Source organism: Trichoderma asperellum, chromosome 5, assembly GCF_020647865.1.
Source record: "Trichoderma asperellum chromosome 5, complete sequence".
NCBI lineage: Eukaryota > Fungi > Ascomycota > Sordariomycetes > Hypocreales > Hypocreaceae > Trichoderma > Trichoderma asperellum.
This window is the reverse complement of record NC_089419.1, coordinates 2,101,018-2,121,740: the sequence shown is the minus strand read 5'-3', so window position 1 is coordinate 2,121,740 and position 20,723 is coordinate 2,101,018. Positions and strand designations below refer to the sequence as shown.

General features: G+C 50.6%; 6 protein-coding genes across 6 annotated transcripts; 4 read left to right on the top strand and 2 right to left on the bottom strand.

Annotated features, from left to right (window-relative positions):
• Nucleotides 1-1,172: 1,172 nt before the first annotated feature.
• TrAFT101_008855 (uncharacterized protein) lies at nucleotides 1,173-3,125 on the top strand. Its single transcript, XM_024903698.2, has one exon. The coding sequence runs from the start codon at nucleotides 1,500-1,502 to the stop codon at nucleotides 2,544-2,546; it is 1,047 nt and encodes a 348-aa protein (XP_024761722.1). The 5' UTR covers nucleotides 1,173-1,499; the 3' UTR covers nucleotides 2,547-3,125.
• TrAFT101_008854 (uncharacterized protein) lies at nucleotides 3,088-8,273 on the bottom strand. Its single transcript, XM_024902442.2, has 3 exons — nucleotides 7,581-8,273; nucleotides 5,839-7,514; nucleotides 3,088-5,769 (listed from the first exon to the last, which is right to left on the bottom strand). The coding sequence occupies exons 1-3, from the start codon at nucleotides 7,983-7,985 to the stop codon at nucleotides 3,438-3,440; spliced, it is 4,413 nt and encodes a 1,470-aa protein (XP_024761723.2). The 5' UTR covers nucleotides 7,986-8,273; the 3' UTR covers nucleotides 3,088-3,437.
• A 1,723-nt stretch (nucleotides 8,274-9,996) lies between these two features.
• Nucleotides 9,997-11,285, top strand: TrAFT101_008853 (uncharacterized protein). Its single transcript, XM_024899939.2, has 2 exons — nucleotides 9,997-10,474; nucleotides 10,534-11,285. Exons 1-2 carry the CDS (start codon nucleotides 10,019-10,021, stop codon nucleotides 10,702-10,704), a joined length of 627 nt encoding a protein of 208 aa, XP_024761724.1. The 5' UTR covers nucleotides 9,997-10,018; the 3' UTR covers nucleotides 10,705-11,285.
• A 161-nt stretch (nucleotides 11,286-11,446) lies between these two features.
• Nucleotides 11,447-12,959, top strand: TrAFT101_008852 (uncharacterized protein). The gene has a single exon (XM_024907903.2). It carries the CDS (start codon nucleotides 11,740-11,742, stop codon nucleotides 12,556-12,558), a length of 819 nt encoding a protein of 272 aa, XP_024761725.1. The 5' UTR covers nucleotides 11,447-11,739; the 3' UTR covers nucleotides 12,559-12,959.
• TrAFT101_008851 (uncharacterized protein) lies at nucleotides 12,704-14,835 on the bottom strand. Its single transcript, XM_024905324.2, has 2 exons — nucleotides 14,625-14,835; nucleotides 12,704-14,520 (listed from the first exon to the last, which is right to left on the bottom strand). The coding sequence occupies exons 1-2, from the start codon at nucleotides 14,686-14,688 to the stop codon at nucleotides 13,115-13,117; spliced, it is 1,470 nt and encodes a 489-aa protein (XP_024761726.2). The 5' UTR covers nucleotides 14,689-14,835; the 3' UTR covers nucleotides 12,704-13,114.
• A 747-nt stretch (nucleotides 14,836-15,582) lies between these two features.
• TrAFT101_008850 (uncharacterized protein) lies at nucleotides 15,583-19,111 on the top strand. Its single transcript, XM_024909667.2, has 5 exons — nucleotides 15,583-16,197; nucleotides 16,262-16,545; nucleotides 16,597-16,755; nucleotides 16,809-17,989; nucleotides 18,315-19,111. The coding sequence occupies exons 1-5, from the start codon at nucleotides 15,933-15,935 to the stop codon at nucleotides 18,415-18,417; spliced, it is 1,992 nt and encodes a 663-aa protein (XP_024761727.1). The 5' UTR covers nucleotides 15,583-15,932; the 3' UTR covers nucleotides 18,418-19,111.
• Nucleotides 19,112-20,723: the final 1,612 nt, after the last annotated feature.

Below are 20,723 nucleotides of genomic sequence, written 5' to 3'. Positions count from 1 at the left end.
ATTAGTATTGGTTTGTATTTACTCATATTCTCATCGTCGCTCAGATGTTTGCCGTGCATTGCCGTCTCCTTTCTCTCTCTAACCCAGCAGTCTGCTGAGCGCCCACTTTCCATTCAGTATCATAGATACTGCCTGTCGCAGACCTGTTTCCGCCAAGTCCGCACTCCATCCTCTATCCGCATCGAGAACCTGCAGGTCCCTCGTTGCTAGACTCAAAGAAGCATCTCAGCATGTGGAGAATTTTCTTTGGTTCTCGTAGCAAGGACAGCCCATTCGCTATCGTGATGCTTTTGTGGCGCCTGCCAGACAGATGGTGCCTGGGCGTCTCTGCACGTCCTGCGGTAGCGCTCCATAGTCCATACAGCAGAAGCTTATTACATGGCATGTTGCGGTAGGATGTATAAGTTGAAACAGCGAATAAAAGAGCGAATTGTTATTCAGCGCCCCAGCTAAAGTTGTAAATTACAACTACAGTCATGTATTCTGACATGTTACTGCCTCTGCTGCCTCTACTATTTTCAGGTTCCTAGTACCTAGTAGGTATTATACAAACTATTACTTGAATATACATAGAGTGGACTGACCTTGTCATCAACTTACGGCTGCTGGATAGTTAGTAGAAATGGGGTGCTGGATAACGGCTCCCTTCTTAAAATCACCGCAACCTTAATCGTTGATATCTCTTCCAAGTGTACGGCCAGTTGCCCACTCACTCTCTCCAAATCCTGGTCTGGGCATCATTCCCAAGATAGCAGCCGCTAACAGCCAAAGAAAAAGCATCCCCATGTACACTGTAAGGACCGCCCTGTTACCAGGCCGATACGAGCTTTTTCCCAGTGCGTTGAGGGGCCGTCCCCAGCCTCTCCCGCCGCCCTGCCGCCTGCCATTGGCGCTGCATTCCAGCGCCCGTACAGTGTGCCATGTGCGTCGGCGCCAGTAGCGCCGCTAGCATCTGGTAGTGCCCTTGATCAGCAGCACAGCACTGCATTTTACGAGAACGGGGGCAGCTGCTTGCTAGTTGGGTGGTAATATTGACTGCGTCCGCCCTTGGCCCAAAAGGAGGTGGCTCCAAAACACGCGCACGACGTTTTCGGCCTCTCCCCAGCATCACCAAACCCTCGTCAGCGTCGACTCCGCCCTGGGAGGATTTTTTTTTTTTTTTTTTCGTTTTTCGTCATTTTGGGGGGCCAGGCTGTCATTCGTTCGTTGACTTTTCGTCGCATCACATCGCATTTGATTGCATCCGTCTATTTTTCTTGGCTCGCAACATTCGTTTACTGCTGCGACAAACGCCATTTCCAGCCGCTGTTTCTACGCCAAAGCAGAAGCGACGATAACACACGGCCCTGATTTTCACTGCTTGCCAACAAGACGCTCCCACTCGAATTGTATCGACTCGACAGCCCTGATTGCGCCCGAACCCGCATATAGTCTTCGTTCGTTTGCCAGCTATACCTCAACTTGGGCTTCATTCTCGGAAACCGAAAATCCTCAACAATATGCGGGCCTCCAACCTCTTGTCGACTCTGGCGGCCTTTGCCGTCCTGGCCACGCCTGTGCTGGCCCAGAAGAAGGACTCTTCCTCGAGCTCTGCGACCTCGTCGCCCTCATCGTCACCCTCATCATCGCCCACATCATCGCCCACATCGTCACCCTCGTCATCGCCCACATCGTCGCCCACATCGTCGCCCACATCGTCGCCCTCGTCATCGCCCTCCCCATCGCCCTCCCAAACTGCCGACGACTCGGGTCCTACTGGTCTGCCCACGCTGACCAAACCAGGCGGCAGTATCCCGACATACCCAGCTCCCAGCGTGCCGCCCACCAAAGATGCCCCCTTCATGAAGCACTCCAGCGCGCCAGACGGAACCGTCTTCATCGCCGTTGGTGCCATCCTCGGCGCATTTGGCCTCGGCGTTCTCCTCTGGCGCGTCATCGTCAGCTTCCTGCTCCATCGCTCTGTCCGCCGCGCCGCCCTGGCCCAGCACGAAGCCAACAACAAGACTGGTTTCCCAGCACCTCCCGCGCCCTTCTACAAGTACTCGGATCATGCCTCTCCTGCTGCGCCTTCAAGCGGCCGCGGCGCTCGTCGCACCAACCGAAACACCATGACCCCATCTGCCGCTCCCAGCCAGTCCAACCTGTTCTTCTCGCCCACGGCTGCCGGCTCCAGCGCCCCAGGCGCTCGCGGCTCGGCTTTCCTGCCCTCTGGATTCTACGCTGCCGGAAACTCGTCTCCTGGCGGACAGCAAGGCCCTTCTATCAGCTTGACTAATCTGCGACCCGAGTCGACGAGCTACGTCAACGGCTCAAGGAACTCGCTCATGGGCCCATCGCCTCCCGACTCTCCTCACTTTTCACCGCGAAGAGACATGAGCAGCAGCTCTGTCAACCTCAACACTCGTCAACCGGGCCAGCGGGCTCCAAGTGCCTATCTTGAAGACTTGCTTGCCGATGAGCCTGGTAGCCTTCCTCCGCCTCAAATGCCGCCCAACAGAGCCAGTGGCAGTGGCAGCCCTCGGGGCAGCCCTCGAAACCGATACTAATTTTTCCAACCTTTAATTTAAAAATGACTATTCTTATTTTTTATTTTTTATTTTTTTTGGGCGTACTTCTAATCACCGTTATTACTGTTGGTATTATTAGTGTACACAGTTGTTCCGGTCTTTGATATCTGTCTTGGAAGACTTGGGTTCATGGCGTCGTTGATGATAGTTTAACCGATTACTTATTTATCTACTTATTTCCTTTACCCCGTTGGCCTATGATGGGGATTTTGTGAGCAGAGGGCGGATCTGAATTAGAGAGAATGAGTTTTTCTCTTCTTTCTATCTACTACGAACTGGATAGAGGATTGTGGTGTGGCTTTGGGGAAAATACTTGTCAATTGAGGTCTCCTTTATTTTGAAGCAATTTTTCTTTCTTCCGAGTACATATATCTACGTAGCTTGTGTGTTATGAACCATCTTGTGTCGCAGTAACTTTATGTGTTCGACGAACTTCACTTCTTAATTGGTTCCACATAACACTTGATAAAACAACAGCGGATATCTGATAATGTAAACGAGAATTACAAGATGCTACAGATGATCCTGATATATGAGACGTGTAACCGCAAGGCGCGTATGGTTGATTAAAATCTATATATATATAAATTGTACGCCCCTTCGTACTTCTCGCTGCCCATATGCTTGCAGGCCCGCCTTCTAAACCATACCTCACCCTGTCTATTAGGTAAGAAAAAGTAACATTAAACCCGTGAAAACCTATATCAAGTTGATCAAACTTTTTTTAATGTGCCCAATGAATAAGGAAGCACTCTCATTTCCTAGCTCTTCAGGCAGAGAAGAACATCATCGTGTCTCAAAAGAACCAAGGTGAGAGAGAAATATATATGAAGAGAGAGAAAAGATGGAAAGGGGTATATCGCCATTCCCTTAGGAGCTGGCAGCGGCAGCGGCAGCGTCCAGCTGGTCCAATTCGAGCTTCGCGTGTTCAATATCTTCTACGCGAATGCCGCTCCTGTCGCACATGCTCCTGAAGATGCCGCCCTCCATCTTCCATAGCTCCAGAGGCGTGGCCAGCTCGGCGATGCGACCAGCGTCCATGACGCAGATGCGGTCGTAGCCGATGATGGTGCGGAGACGGTGAGCGATGCAGAGCAGAGTCTTGCCCTTGAAACCGGTGGCCATGGTCCGTTGGATCTTGTCATCCGTCTCCATGTCCACACTGGAAGTAGCCTCGTCGCAGACAATGATTTGTGAACCGCGGACGAGAGCACGGGCGAGAGCCATGAGCTGGCGCTGGCCGAGAGAGAAGTTGAGGCCGTCTTCTTCAACAGTGCTATCAAGATGAATGCGTGAGGGGTCAGTCTTGCGGTCGTCCATATTAGCATCCGCAGGCACGAGATCAGCCTGTCGAAGGGCAGACCAAAGCTCCAAATCAGTATGCTCTTGGAAGGGGTCAAGGTTGCTGCGGACAGTGCCCTGGAAGAGGGTAGGATCTTGAGGGATAATGGCAAGACGGGAACGCAGGTCAAACAGACCAATTGTAGCAGTGTTGATGCCGTCAATGGTGATGGTGCCTCCCGAGATCTCGACAAGACGGAATAGAGTGCTCATGATGGAGCTCTTTCCTGCACCAGTACGGCCGACGATGCCAATGCGCTCTCCACCCTGGATGTGGATGGACAAACCCTTGAGCACCAGAGGCAGGTTGTCTCGATAACGCATCTCGACGTTGTCAAAGATAATCTCTCCCTTCTCTGGCCAAGACTTGCGAACATCAATAGTGTGAAGGGGAGCCTCCTCTTCAAGCTCATTACCATAGTAGCGGAGGCGCTCAACAGCGTTCATGCCGTTCTCGACTTCAGCCAATTGACGGATGGAGAACTGGAGCATCTGAACAATGGACAGAATGTAACTGAGGACTAGACCACCAATGGAAGGATTGACGCTGAATCGCGAAGTAACAACAAGGATTCCAACAGTGAAAACAAGGAGGTTGCCGATCATATCTAGTCGAAGGGACAGCCAGCGCTGATTAGAGTAGGTCAAGAAGTAAGCACTATTCATCTCGTCAATCGACTGGCGAAGATCCTGGATAAATCGAGACTTGAGCCCATAAGCACGGATCGATGCTACTCCCGAGAGACCCTCGCCAAACTTGGCAAAGACGGTAGACCGGAGGACCGACTCGAAACGCTTGACCTCTCGGGCCGACGCGCGGTAGTATGAAGCGGCACCAATAAACAAGAAGTACAGGGGAACAAGAGCAATGGCGAAGTAGTGGAAGTATGCGATGATGAGCCCAAAGACAGCAGTGACCATGCACAGGGTGAAGAAGTACATTCTGATGGCATCCGTAAGATTGTTGTCCATGACATCGACATCACGAGAGAAACGGTTCGTAATGCGGCCCAGTGGCGTGGTGTCGAAGAAGGACATGGGAGCACGCAGAACTCGGAACATGGCCTCGCGGAGCATGACCTTGCTAGAAGTGGTACCCAGAATCGACAGCATGACGGAGAAGAGGAACATGAGTATGGCTTGCACCGCACCAAGGCCGGCGTAGATACCGATGTATTGGCCTGTTGATAATCCAAACTTGTCTGAAGTCCAGTACGAGAGCCACAAGCTGGTCATGATGTTGGCGCCTTGGGAGAGTATAAGGACAAAAATGACAATGGGAGCGTTCATTATGGTACCAGAAGCGCGAACATATGCACCGTATACAGACCAAGGCACGCTGGCTTCGGCTCTTTCTTCCTGTTGCATTAGAGCCGCGCCCTTCTTGTTCTTCTTGGCTTTGCGGGCTTCGGCGGTTTCAGTCAGGACGAGTTGTTTCAGCTTGTCGTCATCTTCGTCGTCATCTTCTTCTTCTTTCTTCTCAACGGCAGTTGTTTCCATCAAGTCCTGGAAGCCCTTGTGGTCTCGCATCAGATTCTCAAAAGTATCGACGGCTTGGATCTTGCCGGCTTCCATCCAAACGATCCTATCACAACGAGAAAGAACCCAGAGCTGGTGTGTAGCGAGGATACGGCACTTATCCTTGAGGAGACCCAGAATAGCATTATCAAAGATGTGGCGACCGACGTGAGCATCAACGGCACTAAGGGGATCATCCATGAGAACGATGTCGGCATCAAAGTAGATGGCTCGCGCAATGTTGAGACGCTGCTTCTGACCACCAGAGATTGTGATACCACGTTCACCAATTTCAGTAAGATCACCATTAGGAAGCATGTCAAGATCAGCTTGAAGAGCACATCTGATCAAGAGAAAGATACAGTTAGTTCTTGAAATAATGACATCATGCAGCAACAGAGAGTAGACTTACGCTTGGATAACTTCCTTGTACCATTCCCGGTTCATTTCCTTGCCAAAGATAATGTTGTTCTGCAAAGTAGTGTTCTGAATCCATGCATACTGAGGGCAGAAGGCTCTGGATGCGCCGAAAACTACATCACCTCCCGTCTTGCGCATGTCACCTGCCAAGGCGGCGAGCAGAGAACTCTTGCCACTACCAACAGTACCTATAACAGCAATCAATTCGTTTCGACCAGCCTGTAGGTTGAGATCCTGTAGCTTAAAAGGTTCACGTTCTTCCACTAGGGTGCTAGCGGAGTCCTCAGTAGTTACAGGTTGTGCAGCAGGCTTGAGAGCTTCCACTTTCTTGGACTTCTTGTCTTTGCTAGCAGAGCCTTTGTCGGCCTCCTTAGCGGGTGTCTTTTCCCAGGTAAAGGAGGTGTTGACGAGCTCAATCGCGTGCTCTCCTTCAGGCTTGAGGATGACATCTTCCTCCTGTTCTTCTTCGAGGAGGAATTGTTCAATTCGCTGAAGGGAAGACCAGGCATCAATCACTTGGCCAAGGACAAGAGGCAGCAAGTTGAGAGGAATTCGGAGACCGTTGAAAAGGGCTAGAGAAGAGAAAATCTCCGCGGGTGCTAGGCCGTGGTTGGTTAGGGAGTAAGTGATGAAGGACAGCATAGAGGCAAAGATGGGCATGGACATGCTGACAGCATTGATCGCATTACGGATGGCGAGCAAGACTTGGATAGAGTGGATCTCCTTGGAACGAATCTGAGCAAGACGATCGATGAAAGACTTCTCCCAGCCAAAGTACTTGACAAATCGGACAGATTGGAGAATTTCCTGGGTAAGTGACACACGTTGGTCGGTAATCTTATTGATGTTCTTTCTCCGGCGAAACAGCGACTGCATGGCCCTTGTGATGAGAGGGACACCAATCATCAAGAGGCCAAAGCCAGCCAGCGCACTGTAAGTCAGATTGACCAACAACAGGACCAGTGTGATGATGCAAGAAAGAGGAGAGGTCCAAGTCATATGTAAGAGGGCTGAGGCTTGATCAACACGGTAGGTATCAACGCTCATCAAGTTGGTAATGCGGCCGTTGCCCCAGCCCAAGACCTCCTCTGGAGCGCCTTTCTTCCCCTTCTTCTTTTTGCCATCGTCTTTGCCTTTCTTGCCTTCATCTTGTTCCTCTTGTTCGCTCGTCCCCGGCATTATGGCTGCCTTGGCACCACCAGCCTTAGCACGACCCGAAATGATCATGGATTTCTCGTAAATCATGCCAATCAAGACCGCACGGGTTTGACCACCCATCATCATACCTCGGTAGATAAAGTGGCTTATACACACACTCTGGACGACCTGCATGAGGGTAACACCAATGGCCAAACCGACACCGCGACCGATGTGAGGAGCAGGAGTGTGGCTAACGTGGGCAACATAGGCGTCGGTTGCAAACTGAATTAAGTAACGAAGGACAAAAGGCGATAAAACTTGCATAAAGGCTGCGATGAGCGAACAAAGTCCGCCGATCCAGAATTCCATCGTAAAGCTATCGTGTAAGGCATAAAGCAAAGGTCGTTTTGAACCTTTTTCGACTCGTTTCTTAAACGCCTCCTTCACTCTGATTGTCATTGGCTCTGCTGCTCTGTCCGGGTTGACGATCCAGATATCTTGCTTATCTAGTGGGCGTTTGTACCCAGCCTGTACTTTACCGTTAGTTTTCACACAATTTCGACACCGCGAGAGGTCAACTGTGCATCAACTCACAGTCATGAGAGGGTTCATCCATTGAAAAGTGAGTCTGCTGAAGAAACCGGCTTGATATTCTCTAGAGACTATACGCTCCTTGGGAATTTCGGGTATGGCGCCCCAGCGCATGGGGTTCAGCTTCTTGTACCAGGGCCTTTCCGCATATCGTACTGCGGCGGATGTCGTGGCCACACTGGCATCTGTAGCATAGCTTCTGGTAGCCGCGAGCGGTTCTTTGGGTGTGTCATCTTCTTGGTCGGATCTGGATTCGATTCTTTCGATATCATCGCCGTGCTTCTCATTCAAGTGAGCCGCATTTCCGCTCTCAGAGCCACTCTCCGAAGTGGATTGAATGCTGATAGCGTTGCTGTCTGCAACAGCTTTAGACGCCTGTGTCTCTTTCTCTTCACCGTGGTCTGCCATATCTACACAGACCTCGGCGTGATGGCCGAGGTGAACGGTCGCTGATCTCGCCCAGTAAAGCGAGTGGCGTCACGGGTATCTTCTAAGTCGCTGCTGTGGAGTCTATCGTGGAGAGAGTCTTGGCTTTGTGATCCCGTCTAAACGAGATTTAATCTCGGAGAACCCGATTTCAGTTAGCCTGCCCGAAATGATATTATGGCAGCTATAAAGAAGAAGAAGCAAGACAGAGAAACCCTAGGATACGAGACGGCACATCAGAAACGATAACCCCCCCGTAAAGGTAAATTGAAACGAGTCGTCGCGCAAAGAGCAAGCTGAGCTGGGGCAACATTCGCTTTAAAAAGCGAACGGAGCGACAGCCCGCCAACCATGCCGAAGTGGATATTGACAACCACCTACGGGTAGTTCCCGTTTGTAATACAACACAGACAAGGCTGGCTGGGGCAAGCGACAGAATCCCGTTTCTGGATATAACCCGTATGGATATCGACGGGCAGGGGGGAGGGGCACTTACAACTACTAGCACTAGGCAAGCAGGTCGGGGTCTCTGAAATCCGATGAACTCGTAGGCTAGCTTGGCTAGTTAGCAATGCGATGTCTGTGGGTGGCGTAGGCTACTCCAGAGGCGAGAGCTAGAAGCTTACCAATAGAACTGAACTTACCATCAAAAACAATGGACCGGCACCATACTTTTGCCAATCGACTGCATCATAGATTGGGAGCTGGGGGATAGAGCACGGCCTTATGGAGCCGCAAAAGGCAACACTAGGAGCACGAGAATTCCTAGCGCGTCTGCTCTGCGAGCTACCTGGTACGTATGATGGAGAAGCCTGGAATCCGTACCCAAGTCAGCTACGTACCTCCACAGCATTGCTGGCCATGCAAGGTACCTGGCTGCAAGCAGCTTCATTGCGCATACATACAAATAATGTGGAGAATCCCGTACAGAGAATAAATAATCGCTTGCCATAACTTCAACGATAACAATCCGGCAAAAGGGGGCTCAATGCCGATATCCTGTATAGGTCTCACCGTCTAGTCGACCGGGTGACTCACATGGCCATCTATTCAAGAATGCACCTCGCTTTCGTTTCACAAAACCACCAGGCAGAAAGTGAAAACTAAACCCAACTGCCGCTACGAGCCAGCTGATTGGTGCCGATACGGTACCGGAGGTTCAGGAGGCTGCCGGAGATAGCACTCGGAGCACTTTTGCAGGCAAAAGGACCACAAAAAAGGCGTCGCTGAATTGCTGAATGGTGACGGGTTCTATGATCATGCATAGACCGGAGTCCGTACCCGCCAGCCTCAGCTTAGTGCTCCTCCAACAGCTCCAAGAGCTCGACGCCAGTTGGTGGCACCGTTTTGTAAGCATCAGGTGAATCCACTCCACCGGTGCGGAGTTCGTCGATTCCGACCGAGCAACAGACAGTAGTGGCTCCTTTGCAGGCCACAGAGCTCGTGGCTATTGGCGTTAGCCCAAAAGTCTTTTTGTTCCTCGACTAATTAGGCTCTCCATTCGTGCCGCGCGCGGATAGGTAAGCATCTTACAGGGGGCCGAAGGACCCATTCCCGAGCAAGCGTGGAAAAATGGATCTCTCTGCAAAGCCGTCAGCGTCGACTCGGGGACATCATGGATCCTTTCTGCTGGTCTTACCCATACATCGTTGCGAATCAATCAACACTCGGAATATTCTCGCAAGTAACACTTGATGCGGAAGAGAGCATTGAACATGCTTCTCAAGAAAATTTCGGGGATACCATCAACCAGAGGACAAAGGGCCTGTATAAAGTACGAATATGGTTTGATGGATTGAGAAAACCCACTCCATACATTCTACTTTCTTTGCTCCGCTCTCCGCCTTGCAGAGCCCACTTCGGACCCGAATGCGGATTTTGCGATGGGTTAGCTAATCGGAGCTTGGCACGTGACCTTTATCGCGATAAGGACTTTTTGTTGCTGTCATGGCTGGCGACTTTTCGATGGAGCGCGAAGAGTCGAAGTTGTTTCAGAGCCGCCCAATCTGTTTTCAATGGCGACTGACATTCTACCTTCTCTCGCCATCCCAGGCACGATCTTGGGCCCCGCCAGCAAGTATGCTTCGGGCCCAGGCACACACATTTATGGAGGCAATATTGTCTCTTCGCTGTTAGGCAATGTGAACGTCACAGCACCAGCCAAGGCTCCTGGCCCAACCAAGCGACTAAATAAAATCACGGCGCCGTCCGTGGAAGAATTGTCGACCATCTCTGTTATTAGGCGCGGCCGGAAGCGAGAGGTCCTACCGGATGTTGGTAACACTGTGTTGGCGCGCGTGGTGCGCCTTATGCCAAAGCAGGCCATCGTAGTCATTCAGCAAGTTGGCGATACAGTTCTACAGACGGAGTGGCAAGGTGTGATCCGGGTACAGGATGTCAGGGCGACAGAGCAAGACAAGGTCAAAATTCATGAATCATTCAAACCCGGTGATATTGTTCGGGCCCAAGTCGTAAGGAGATATCCCTCCATCATCCGCTTCAAGTATGAAGACTAACAATATGTGATTAGATCTCCTTGGGCGACCAAGCCAACTACTATCTCTCAACAGCGTCCAACGAACTCGGTGTTATTATGGCGACTAGCGATGTAGGGAATGACATGGTTCCCATCAGTTGGAAAGAGTTCAAAGATCCCGACACGGGCGTGAGCGAGCCGCGAAAGGTTGCCAAGCCGAGCTGAAGCAACTGCTGGGACACTGAAAATCGACTGCCGTCTTTTGTATTTTGCGCAGCATCATAATTTGCAGAAATCGTCAACAGCAATAGGCCCGGCTAAGCTTCCTGGGCCACACACACAAACAGCTGCGGGTGTATGCTGTACGACACCTAAGTAAGAATTGGGCTTAATTAGTCAAACGCAAGGTCGCTATTGGATCCTAGACACTTGGGACGCCGCAATGGATGGCGAGCAAATGAGGCGATACATTGGATGGTGAACTGCATAGGCCTGCCAGGCACGCATACGAATGAATGTTAATGTGCTCCATCAAAATAGCTTGGCTGGTAGGCATGGGTATGGGTATGCAATCAGGCTTGGATTTAGCGCGCTTTTCTCTGAGATGTGCCTGACTAGAAAGCTGCAGCGTATGCCCTGGATTGCCGTAGCTATCCGTTGCTGCAACGTTGGAGCTCTCAGAAGTGCTCTCAACATCGAATAGTCCTATGTATTGATAAAGGGGCCTCCGCGAAGCAGTAGCAGTAATGATTAGTGTCTTATTGTTAGTTGTTTGCTCCTTGCTCCCTATCTGTGCGTATGTGTCGAATGTATCTAATTATAGCATCTCTTCGTGTCTCGTGGAGGCTGTACAACAGCAATCCAGTTTTAAAAGCGATCAGCCACACAGACCAGCTCATGAAGTAGATAAAGCGGACCTTGCCGCTGTCAGTGTCTCCAGCCCCCTGCTGCATTGGCTCTTTAAAGGGCATCTCTGCCTGTCTCCCTTATAAAGTTTGTGTCTGCCCCTGTCGAGCGCTCCACTAACACACGCGACATTCCCTTAAACCACCCCGCCAGCGCACTTGCATCTGCTTCTCCAACCCTACGACAAGCCCAACTACTTGGGTGCGCAGCAGGCACTGACCTCATCTCATCTTTTTTTTTTTTTTTTTTATCTTTTTTCTGGTCTTGAGCGAGAGGCGAGAGCTCGGCTCATCTTGTGCCGAAAGCGGCTGGAAAAAGGCATACAGAAGGAAACCTGAGCAACATCTGGCTACTATGTCGTCCACCATGGTCGTTACGGCCGCTGCTTCGAAAACAACTTCCCTCTTCGTCGATCCCAGCCCGTCCTGCTGCCCCAGTTGCGGCGTCGTGATCCCCCCCCAAGATGCCGAGCCCCCATCAACCCAGCTGCTCGAGGCTCAGGCCCGCATCGCCGAGCTCGAAACCCAGGTCTTCCAGCTGAACCAGAAGGCCACGGCTGCCGTAGACCGCTGGGCCGACTACGAGGCAGAGCTGTCCAAGTTGCGAGCCATGCTCCCTCCGTCAACGCCCGAACAGCCCGCCAGTGCGGCATCTCATAGTCCCACCCGCTCGTCCTTCTTCCAGGCTGGCGCGACGAGAATCTCCGCGTTGATGTATTCGCGTCGACCACAAACCGCGAGCCCTCCGGCGATATCCAGGGCCGTGCCTCCCGTGACGCCGCCGCCGACTGAAGCGAGAGTGATGACGACGACGACAACGACGGCGACGATGACGAGAAACAGCGGCCGCACGGCAGAAGACCTGCTTGAGGCTTTGAATAAGGAGCAGATGCTGCGTAAAGCGGCAGAGGGTCGCCTCAACGAAACGAACAGGGAACTCGAGGACCTCAGTGCGACGCTCTTTGAGCAGGCCAACGAGATGGTGGCTACGGAGCGTCGCGCCAGGGCCGCCCTAGAGCAGAAAGTATCGGAACTCGAGCAGCGAGATGTGGAGAAGAGGATACGGTTGGACAAGCTGGAGCTGGCTATGCATCGAATCGAAAAAGTCAAGACCCTGCTGATAGAAGGATACGACGCAGAGGCTCTGTCGTTGGCGTCTAGAGATATTGAATGAAAGGATACACGAATGAATGAACAGGAAAAAAAGTAATACTGGGCGAATTGGATGGATTGGTCGCATGGATTGGGTTACGGAATATCAGATTAAACGGGAACTGGAAGCGTTAAGATCTATTTGTATTGATTCTTTTTTTCTTTTCTTACGCTTTTCTTCTGTTGATGATTGGGCAATGCGCAAGAATATGAACATGCCCTGGCTTTGACTTTGATTTCACAACTCTTGGGCTTGCACGACTGGAGGGTGTTTCCGAGGAGTGCGTAGTAAGGTGTTTTATATATATCAACTAATCACTAGGTGGAGAGAAATGAGAAGCAAAATGCATCTTGACGGTGGCGCCGTGTAAGAGATTACACTTGTGAAAGTATTTGCCTGCGATTCTATATAAAACGCCTTCGTACCCCTACGCCGTTGGTATGTATGCGCATAGGCCTGTTTTCCTGACTGCAGCTGTCCGGGACAATAGCTGTCATATTCACCTCCTGAACAACAAAAAGCAGATAATCCGCTTTGATATATTAATCACATTTTAGTTTTAGTTTTTTCTCTCACTTCAGTCATCAAATCCGTTCCAGGACTTTTCATCATCCGATTTTGTGGCTATTTTGGCGCCATTGATTTGCCGTGTAGGCTTCTCTCCATCACCTTTAGCCTGGAGTTTACGCGCAGGCGACGAGGCACCGTTCACAGATGGGGATCGTGATCGCTTTTCAGATCGAGCAGGGGCTGACCCGCCAGGGCTTGGGCTTTTCTTTTCTGGCTTCTTCTGTGACTCTGCTGCCTGGGGGCCAAGCCACTGTCCCTCGGGCTCTCCATTCCATCGCGCCAGCATATCGGCAACCTTGGGACCCCAAACCTCCTCGCCCTTGGCCAGGTCTTCGTATTCAAGACAATTGGTTCCACCGATAGTGAAATCACTCTGGCGGACACGGGCAAGCTCTGCCATGAGGCCTGCCGATCCCAGCTTGGTGCCGAGATCATGGCAGAAGCTTCGGACGTAGAAACCGGATGTCACCTTTAATCGAATTCGAGCAGCAGCAGGGCCCTCGTCGCTCCACGGCGGAGGAGTGCTCTCATCGGGCGAAGGAGGGACAAGATTTTTGCCCTTGTTTGAATAGACGGGCTGAGGCAGCTGACCGAGGGCGCCAGACATCATGGCAGAGTGCTTGGACGGGCGCTGCTTCTTTCGCGGCGCATCTCTAATGAGCTCATCCTGTCGCTCTTCAAATTTGCGTTTGAAATTCTCATGCGCCGCAACTGCTTGGTCATCTTGCTCCTTCTCTTCCGGCGTGAGCTTCCGCGCAGTCTCCTGTTGCTTCGTAACCCGCCAGGCCTGCTCAGCAAGATTGCGCTCAGCGGCTTCTGCCTCCTCGGTTGGCCAGCGATGATTATGCTTCTTGGGCTCGTACCATTCCACGAGCTCAATTTCCAACACCTCGACCTCTCTTCCTTCAATCTCTCTGGGTATGGGTTTTCCTTCACGCGCATACTCATAGAGGGGTTTGCCGTTCATCTTGAGCGCAGAGTAAAGGGGTGGGATCTGGATTTGCTTGCCCTTGAACCCCTCCAGTTCCTTTTCCACCATCTCTCGTGTGATGTGATCATACGGACGCTTGAATAGGATACGGCCGACTCTGTCGTAGGTGTCGGTACTTGCGCCGAATAAGACGACGGTCTCGTAAGTTTTGGTGCAGTCGAGGAATTGAGGCAGCAGCTTCGTGGCAGACCCAATGCCCAGAATCAATACACCCGTCGCCAAGGGATCCAAGGTTCCTCCATGACCGATCTTGACCTGAGAAGCCTTCTTCTCAGCCCTGCGCCGGTTAAACTGGCCGCCTTCCTTAAGTCGTCGCGCGATCTCTGCGTCGATCATCGGTTTGAAGAATGAAGAAGGGTTGAAAGCTTGCTGACATTCTCGCACAACCTGGGCAGAGCTGAGGCCGCAGGGCTTGTTTATGGCTGTGACGGCAAACCAAATTGCATTAGCAACATTCCTTATGGGCCAAAGTCATTGGCAGAGCAGAAATGCAGTCAAAGTCAGCGCATAGGAAGACAATGCCTACCAAAAACACCATCCCGGACGACGTCCGAAGCCATTGTTGATAGCACTTTTCCAAGCCGTCGCATGCGAGTCCAAAGTTGGATATGGGGGAGAGAAACGAAGAAATATGGAAGAGAGCGAAAGAGGGAAGAGGAGCAAAGACTAAGGGTAAAGAGGGAAACCGCACATTAAGCAGTTTTCACCACGATCTCACTTTCACCTCCAACAATCAAGCCGCGATTCAGGCAAAGGATGGCGATGGGAAAAAAAAAATTGGCTTGGCGCAGCGATAAGATATTGCATGTATATGTACCTAGACTACGCTGAGCTAGCATTGAAAGTACACGAGGTGCGCTATAAGCAGCATCGAGAGGCATGTACAAGAGCCCCTCCTAGCCAGATGGAATGTGACCGGTACCAGCGCAGTAAGGCTCTGATTAAAAACTGATGCAAGGGTCCTATTCTTATCATATCCACTGGTGTACATCATAGGCTTTTTTTTCTGGGCAGCATGTCAGTGTTTGCTGGCTTGGAGCTGCGCCATACATCGCGTTGCGAAATATACCATCATTAATAAAAATAGACAATACAAAGTATGATCTGGATGTATAGACTATTGTCTGAAAGTCATGATGCCGTATTGTTTCTGCGCAGGTTTCTTTACACCTTACAATACGTCTACTTGCATACTAGCATCCATTTGCTGGTATCTGCGTTTGCACAGGCAGCACAAGTTGCGGGGAGTCATGCCACAGCGCTGTCCTGCAGACACTCCAGTGTTTGCCAGGGCCATTGTCGCTAGCACAGCGAATGCTTACAGGGCTTCTCCAACTGCCGGCTAGCTGTCACAGCCGCTGGCACCTCCAAAGCTCTGCCGCCTGCTATGCCGGCGCACTTTTTAGTCGCGAATCGCTAAGTATGACGCCGAGTCAGCGCGTTGGCGTGTTCCACTGCTGTCAAAGCACTGAAGGCACTGCGAGCCGCTTCTAGGTGCCGAGCCTTTCCACCTTCCACACCATTTACTTCGCATCTGCAACTGCGCAAACACCGTTGACAGCTCTCCTGGCTTGGATTTTGTGCATAGCCATCCGATTGGAGCCAGAGAATATCGTCGCTCCATTTTCCTCCAATAGAACGCAATCGGTTGGCCAGTAATTCATCGGGCCAGCTCCAAGTTCTTCCCCACGATCGTCGCCACAACGAACATCGTTTCCATCGACTCTTCGCTCTCCTGCTGCTCCCCCCGAGTTGAAATCTGCTATTTTTCGGCATTCCCTGATCTCGGATATTGCCTTCATTCTATGGTTACCAGTCGTTACCTCAAATTACGATGAGCGGGCGCAAGCGAAGGGCGTCGACATCGAGTGTCGAGACCGTAGATGGTGACAAGATCCGCTGGCTGCAAGAGTCTTCGGTCGTCAGATCGCAACCGAAGGACGTCCACAAGGATTTATATCCTTGCCTTGAGCTTCGAAACGCCACCGTATATGATAGGAAAGGCGAAGTTCTCGAGAATGCCCTCGATGTCGCTGTGAGGGGCCCGTATATCGTACGAGGCTACCTCATCATGGAGGATGCTTCTGAGAGAAGACATCGTGAGTTGCCGCCACACACTCCCCTCCCTTTCAGTCGTCGCAATGGTTTTTCTGACAACCGCAGTCATCATGAGAGTTCGATCATCCACGCCCATAGAGATTCGCCATTGCATTGCTTATTCGATCGGAGAAGCGCCAGGAGCGCGCCCCCTCGTCTGGGCGCTGGGCCGAGGAGCTTGGTACGAGATTAGTCCTTCAGAAGCCTATCGCCCGATATTCAATAAGATGTGCGAGGCCACGACAATGTATTACAATTTGGTGGATATATATAATTCAAAACGACTAAACGAAATTCCGGAAGCATCAGGTTCGAGCCTTCTAGAAGCTCTTCACGATGACTTTCTACAGGTGAGTGAATAGTGGTGTCGATAAAAAGGCTAGGGCTAAAGTGACTTTCAGTATGCCATGAAAATTGGCGACGGGGCAACATTCAATGAGGTCTTGGAGCGGTGTGCTGAGCACGCCATTTTCCTAGTTTGCCAGTTCACGCAAGAGTCTCTCGACCTTATCGACTGGAAACAAACCCTATTCTATAAATGGTTCACAACTGAGCATGCCGTAAGTGGCTAACTTCGCTACAGTTGCTATCTCGGTGGCTAACGACCATATAGGATGTGGTACATAAAACTATCGTAGCACTCAAAAACCCTCGAAAAGCGCGCAGTCCTTCACCACGTGAAAGAGCGAGCCCAGCACCAAGTAACAGGTCGTCAAGTCGCATCGCCAGGAGCATCAGCATGGAGAAAGTCGACTCTGATCAAATTCAACTGTCAAAGCGATCGAAACCAGCCTCAAATGTAGATGTGGCTACCCCTAGTACCACTGCCCAGCAGCCAGGAATGCCTATTCAATCTGCTGATGTTACCATGAGCACTGCAGACGAAGATGAATCTCCCTTTGCCTCTGTCCTCTCCGCAATAGAGGAGATATACGAAAAGCGAGCTGGGGCAAAGCGAGGAATCTCTGGAATGACTGCTCTTAATCTCCTCTACTTTGATTACAAGTTCCCCAATTACAAAGACGGTTCCGTGGGTTCCCACAAAGTACCTGTTGAGGAAGTTCTGCATTACAATGCTTCTGCTTTGTTGCAGAAACTAGACAAGGACAAATTCCAAAAGTTTCAGCTTTGGTCGTACCTAGAGGAGTTGGCGCAGAAGCCGTTCAACCCACGCTCTATAAAACCATCCGACTTCCCTTACCGCTTGGTGCCACGCAAAGCAACTCAGCGTTCGGCAAAGAAGCCAGTGCCATCTGCTGTTGAGACAGACTCCTCTCCGCGTGAAAACGGCGACTCTCCCCGTCCCATCGGCAAGACCTTGAAACGGCCTGGCCGGAGACCAGGCAAGACATCTAGCTTACGAACGGTGGCTTCCTCCAAGAAACGAATCTTTGCTGAGATTGGAGATGATAGCGAGCCAGACTCCGAATCGTCAGGCTTGAAACGATCACATTACTTCTCTGACAGAGAGGAAGAGGAAGAGGAGGATGTTTCTATGCAGGATTCAACTGGAGCGAACACCCCTAGGGACGCTGGTCAAACTGTTCATGTACGAACTGAAGAATTAGAGCCGATCCAGATTGTGATTCGAACGGAGAAGATTCCCTCCACCATTCCTCGAGGACCCGATGACGCCTGGACCTGCGACCAGGACGGCTGCACCTACGTTGTAAGAGGCGGTGATGCTGACGGGTGCCAAGCACGGATCCAAAAACACTTTGAAGAGCACCAGGAGCAAACCAAGAGGCTCAATCTGGCAGTCACTGAAAGCTCTCGCGGCCACATGCCAATCAAGTATGCCTACTTCCCACCATTTCTAATCCTCGTTGAGTTCCCTCCTACAGATACAGCAAATACAGCTACCCCCGATGTCGACCCTCATCCTATCTCAATGATATCTCCACCACCCTCATTATCATCACATCCCACCACCACCACCCACTCATGTCATTCATTAAATCCCGAAGCAATCGAGGTCTTACCATCCTCAAGCCCACCACCCAACGAAATACCAGATCTAAGTGGATCTGCAAAGGAGTCCTTCCGTCAACTTGTTGATCAATTCCGCCGCCGTCCTCAGCCTGTCTCTGATAGAATTGCGAGTCTAACACTCTTACAGTCATTTACTCGAGAAACTCAAACGGATGGGCGAAAAAACTCAACCGCCTGTCATACCGGTCGGGACGATGCCGCAACCAATCAAGAGGAAACTGATAGCATGACACTGCGACTTGATGACGACGAATAAATTTCTTTCTGGACGAAAGTTTTCTTTCTCCTCTTTTCTTTAACGCATTTTTTTTATCACTTTGATTTGGCTATAGTTGAGTCTTCGGACAGTTATAACGGATTTTTGGAAGGAAATGGAACACGGTAACAAGTGGAGTTGACGGTCGGTAACGAATCTTGCTTTTTGCTATTGCATGCGTATAATACCACGATGAAGACGACAGCAACGACAACGGGGACTATAGGTCTTGTCATTTCATTTTTTTTTTTTTTTCTTCTCTCTCGAATAGACAAGTTTTGTAAGAAAGTGGCTTTTGGAGGATAGGGCAGTCGTGAGAAGCTCGCGATCGCGTATGATGAAACTTATCAAGGATGGGGTATAGTCTAGTATTTCATATAGCATCAATTTTTTTGAGAGAGAAAGAGAATTATTCGTTGAGAACGAGGAAGGATTATTCTTCTCTCAACGAATCCCCTTCTCCTCACAGGCGCGATCTAGTACGTGAATGACTTGTAAACAAAGAAGACGAGTCTCACTTGTAGTGCTTTTGTAGTTGATTAGTTCTCAAATTCTGAATTTTTTTAAACCTCGCGAATACTTTACTCTAAAATAGCCTATAAAAACAGAAAATCGAGAAAGGATCAAAACGAAAACCTAGCTTAGAGAAAAAGCATGTCCTTATCAACCCTCTCTCCTCAAATTACATAGGTACTGAGCAAAGAGGTAAAGGAACATGCACATTCCCAGTAGCAACTTATAACTTATTCCCATACGCAGGCCCAACGGTTTCCCTTGTCAAATGCCTCTCCTTTTTACAATATATCATCATAGTAATCATAGTCCTCGATCCAGGTCTTCTAGACCGCATCGACTCCTCCGTTGGATGAGCTGGGCTTCTCTTTAGCTGCCTCCACGAGGAAAGCCTCTTCAATTGCCCCCAGTCGCTTGAAGACTCTGAGCCACCGCTGGCCCCATTGGCGAATTGTAGCCTCGCGTTCACTTGAGCCGTCACCTGTCTCCATCACTTCATCCTTGCTGCCGCTCGCCCAGCTTAACAACAAGTCGTTGAGAGTGCTGAAAAGATCTCCAATAGCCTTGGCTTCAATCTTACGTGTTTCTTCATCTGTATCAGGAGAAGAGAGAGTCTGACGGGTTTTGGAAGAAACTTTGGTCACCGTGTTCAAGACAAGCTCAAATATGTGAGGCTGGGCAAGGGACTCGCCGGCAATGACGCCATCGGCAACAGGATCGGCCGTCAAAGCCCAGCGCACAATCGAGGAAGGCGTAAGAATGGAATAACTGACCAGCTTCTCGACGATCGACAAGGCAATTCCGGGGTGTGCGTACCAGTAGGCCATGACAGCAACCAGGATTTGATTTTGCGCCGCTGGCGATGAATTGGCAGCATCGAGAAGTCGGCTTTTGCTTCGATCAATGCATGCTATGACATGGCTTAGTGATTTGGACCCAACCCAGCAAATGGCCGTCATCAAGACATCAGTGCTTGCAACGACCGGATCGAGTGCTCTTTCGCTAGCGTCAGATTGAATCTTGTCAATGATAGGCTGAAATTCTTCATCGGGGGCTTTTCTTTTAAGCAAACCGCTAATCTCTTGACCTTCGCTAGAGAATGGCGTATCTAGATAAAGCGAGGTAGTTAGCATCAGTAGGATACTTCACAGGCAAAGGGCCATGGCCTACCAGGGTTATCAAATTTGAAGTCAGGGACGTCTTTTTCTTTTTCAGGTCCAACCAAGGGTTGGTACGGCTCCGGAAGGGTCTTTTGAATGCGTTGGGCGAAACTAAGTCGTACTTCTTTATCCAAGGCGCCTTTAAGAAACCATTTGATAGGGTGGATGTCTGGAAGACTGCAATCGTCGCTCCACTCCGCCCACTTCCAAGTAAAACCAAAATTACTCAAATGGTGAGAGAACCAATCGAGGAACCTGAAGCTCAGCTGCAAGTCCATTCGAGGAGAATTGTTGTATAGATACCGAATGGCTCTTCCTAGACTAGGCGCAATGGCAGCTGGGGCAAGCTTGCAAGCTTCTGTCAGAACAGAGTGGTAGTAAACCAACTTGTGCTCAGGCGAAGGCAGCTGGAACAGCTGCGCAAACACAATGTCGACAGCGACATCTTCAGGCTTCCATGTGGGCTTTCCTGGTGTCGCATTGCGCAGCTCATCAAATGGGGTTGCCCGCTTGACAAAGGTATCATCGGCAAAGTAGCAGTCTAAATCGATCAGATATCTGGCCGTGGCGTTTCTATTGAAATGAAGGCCGTTGATGGTGTCGGTAA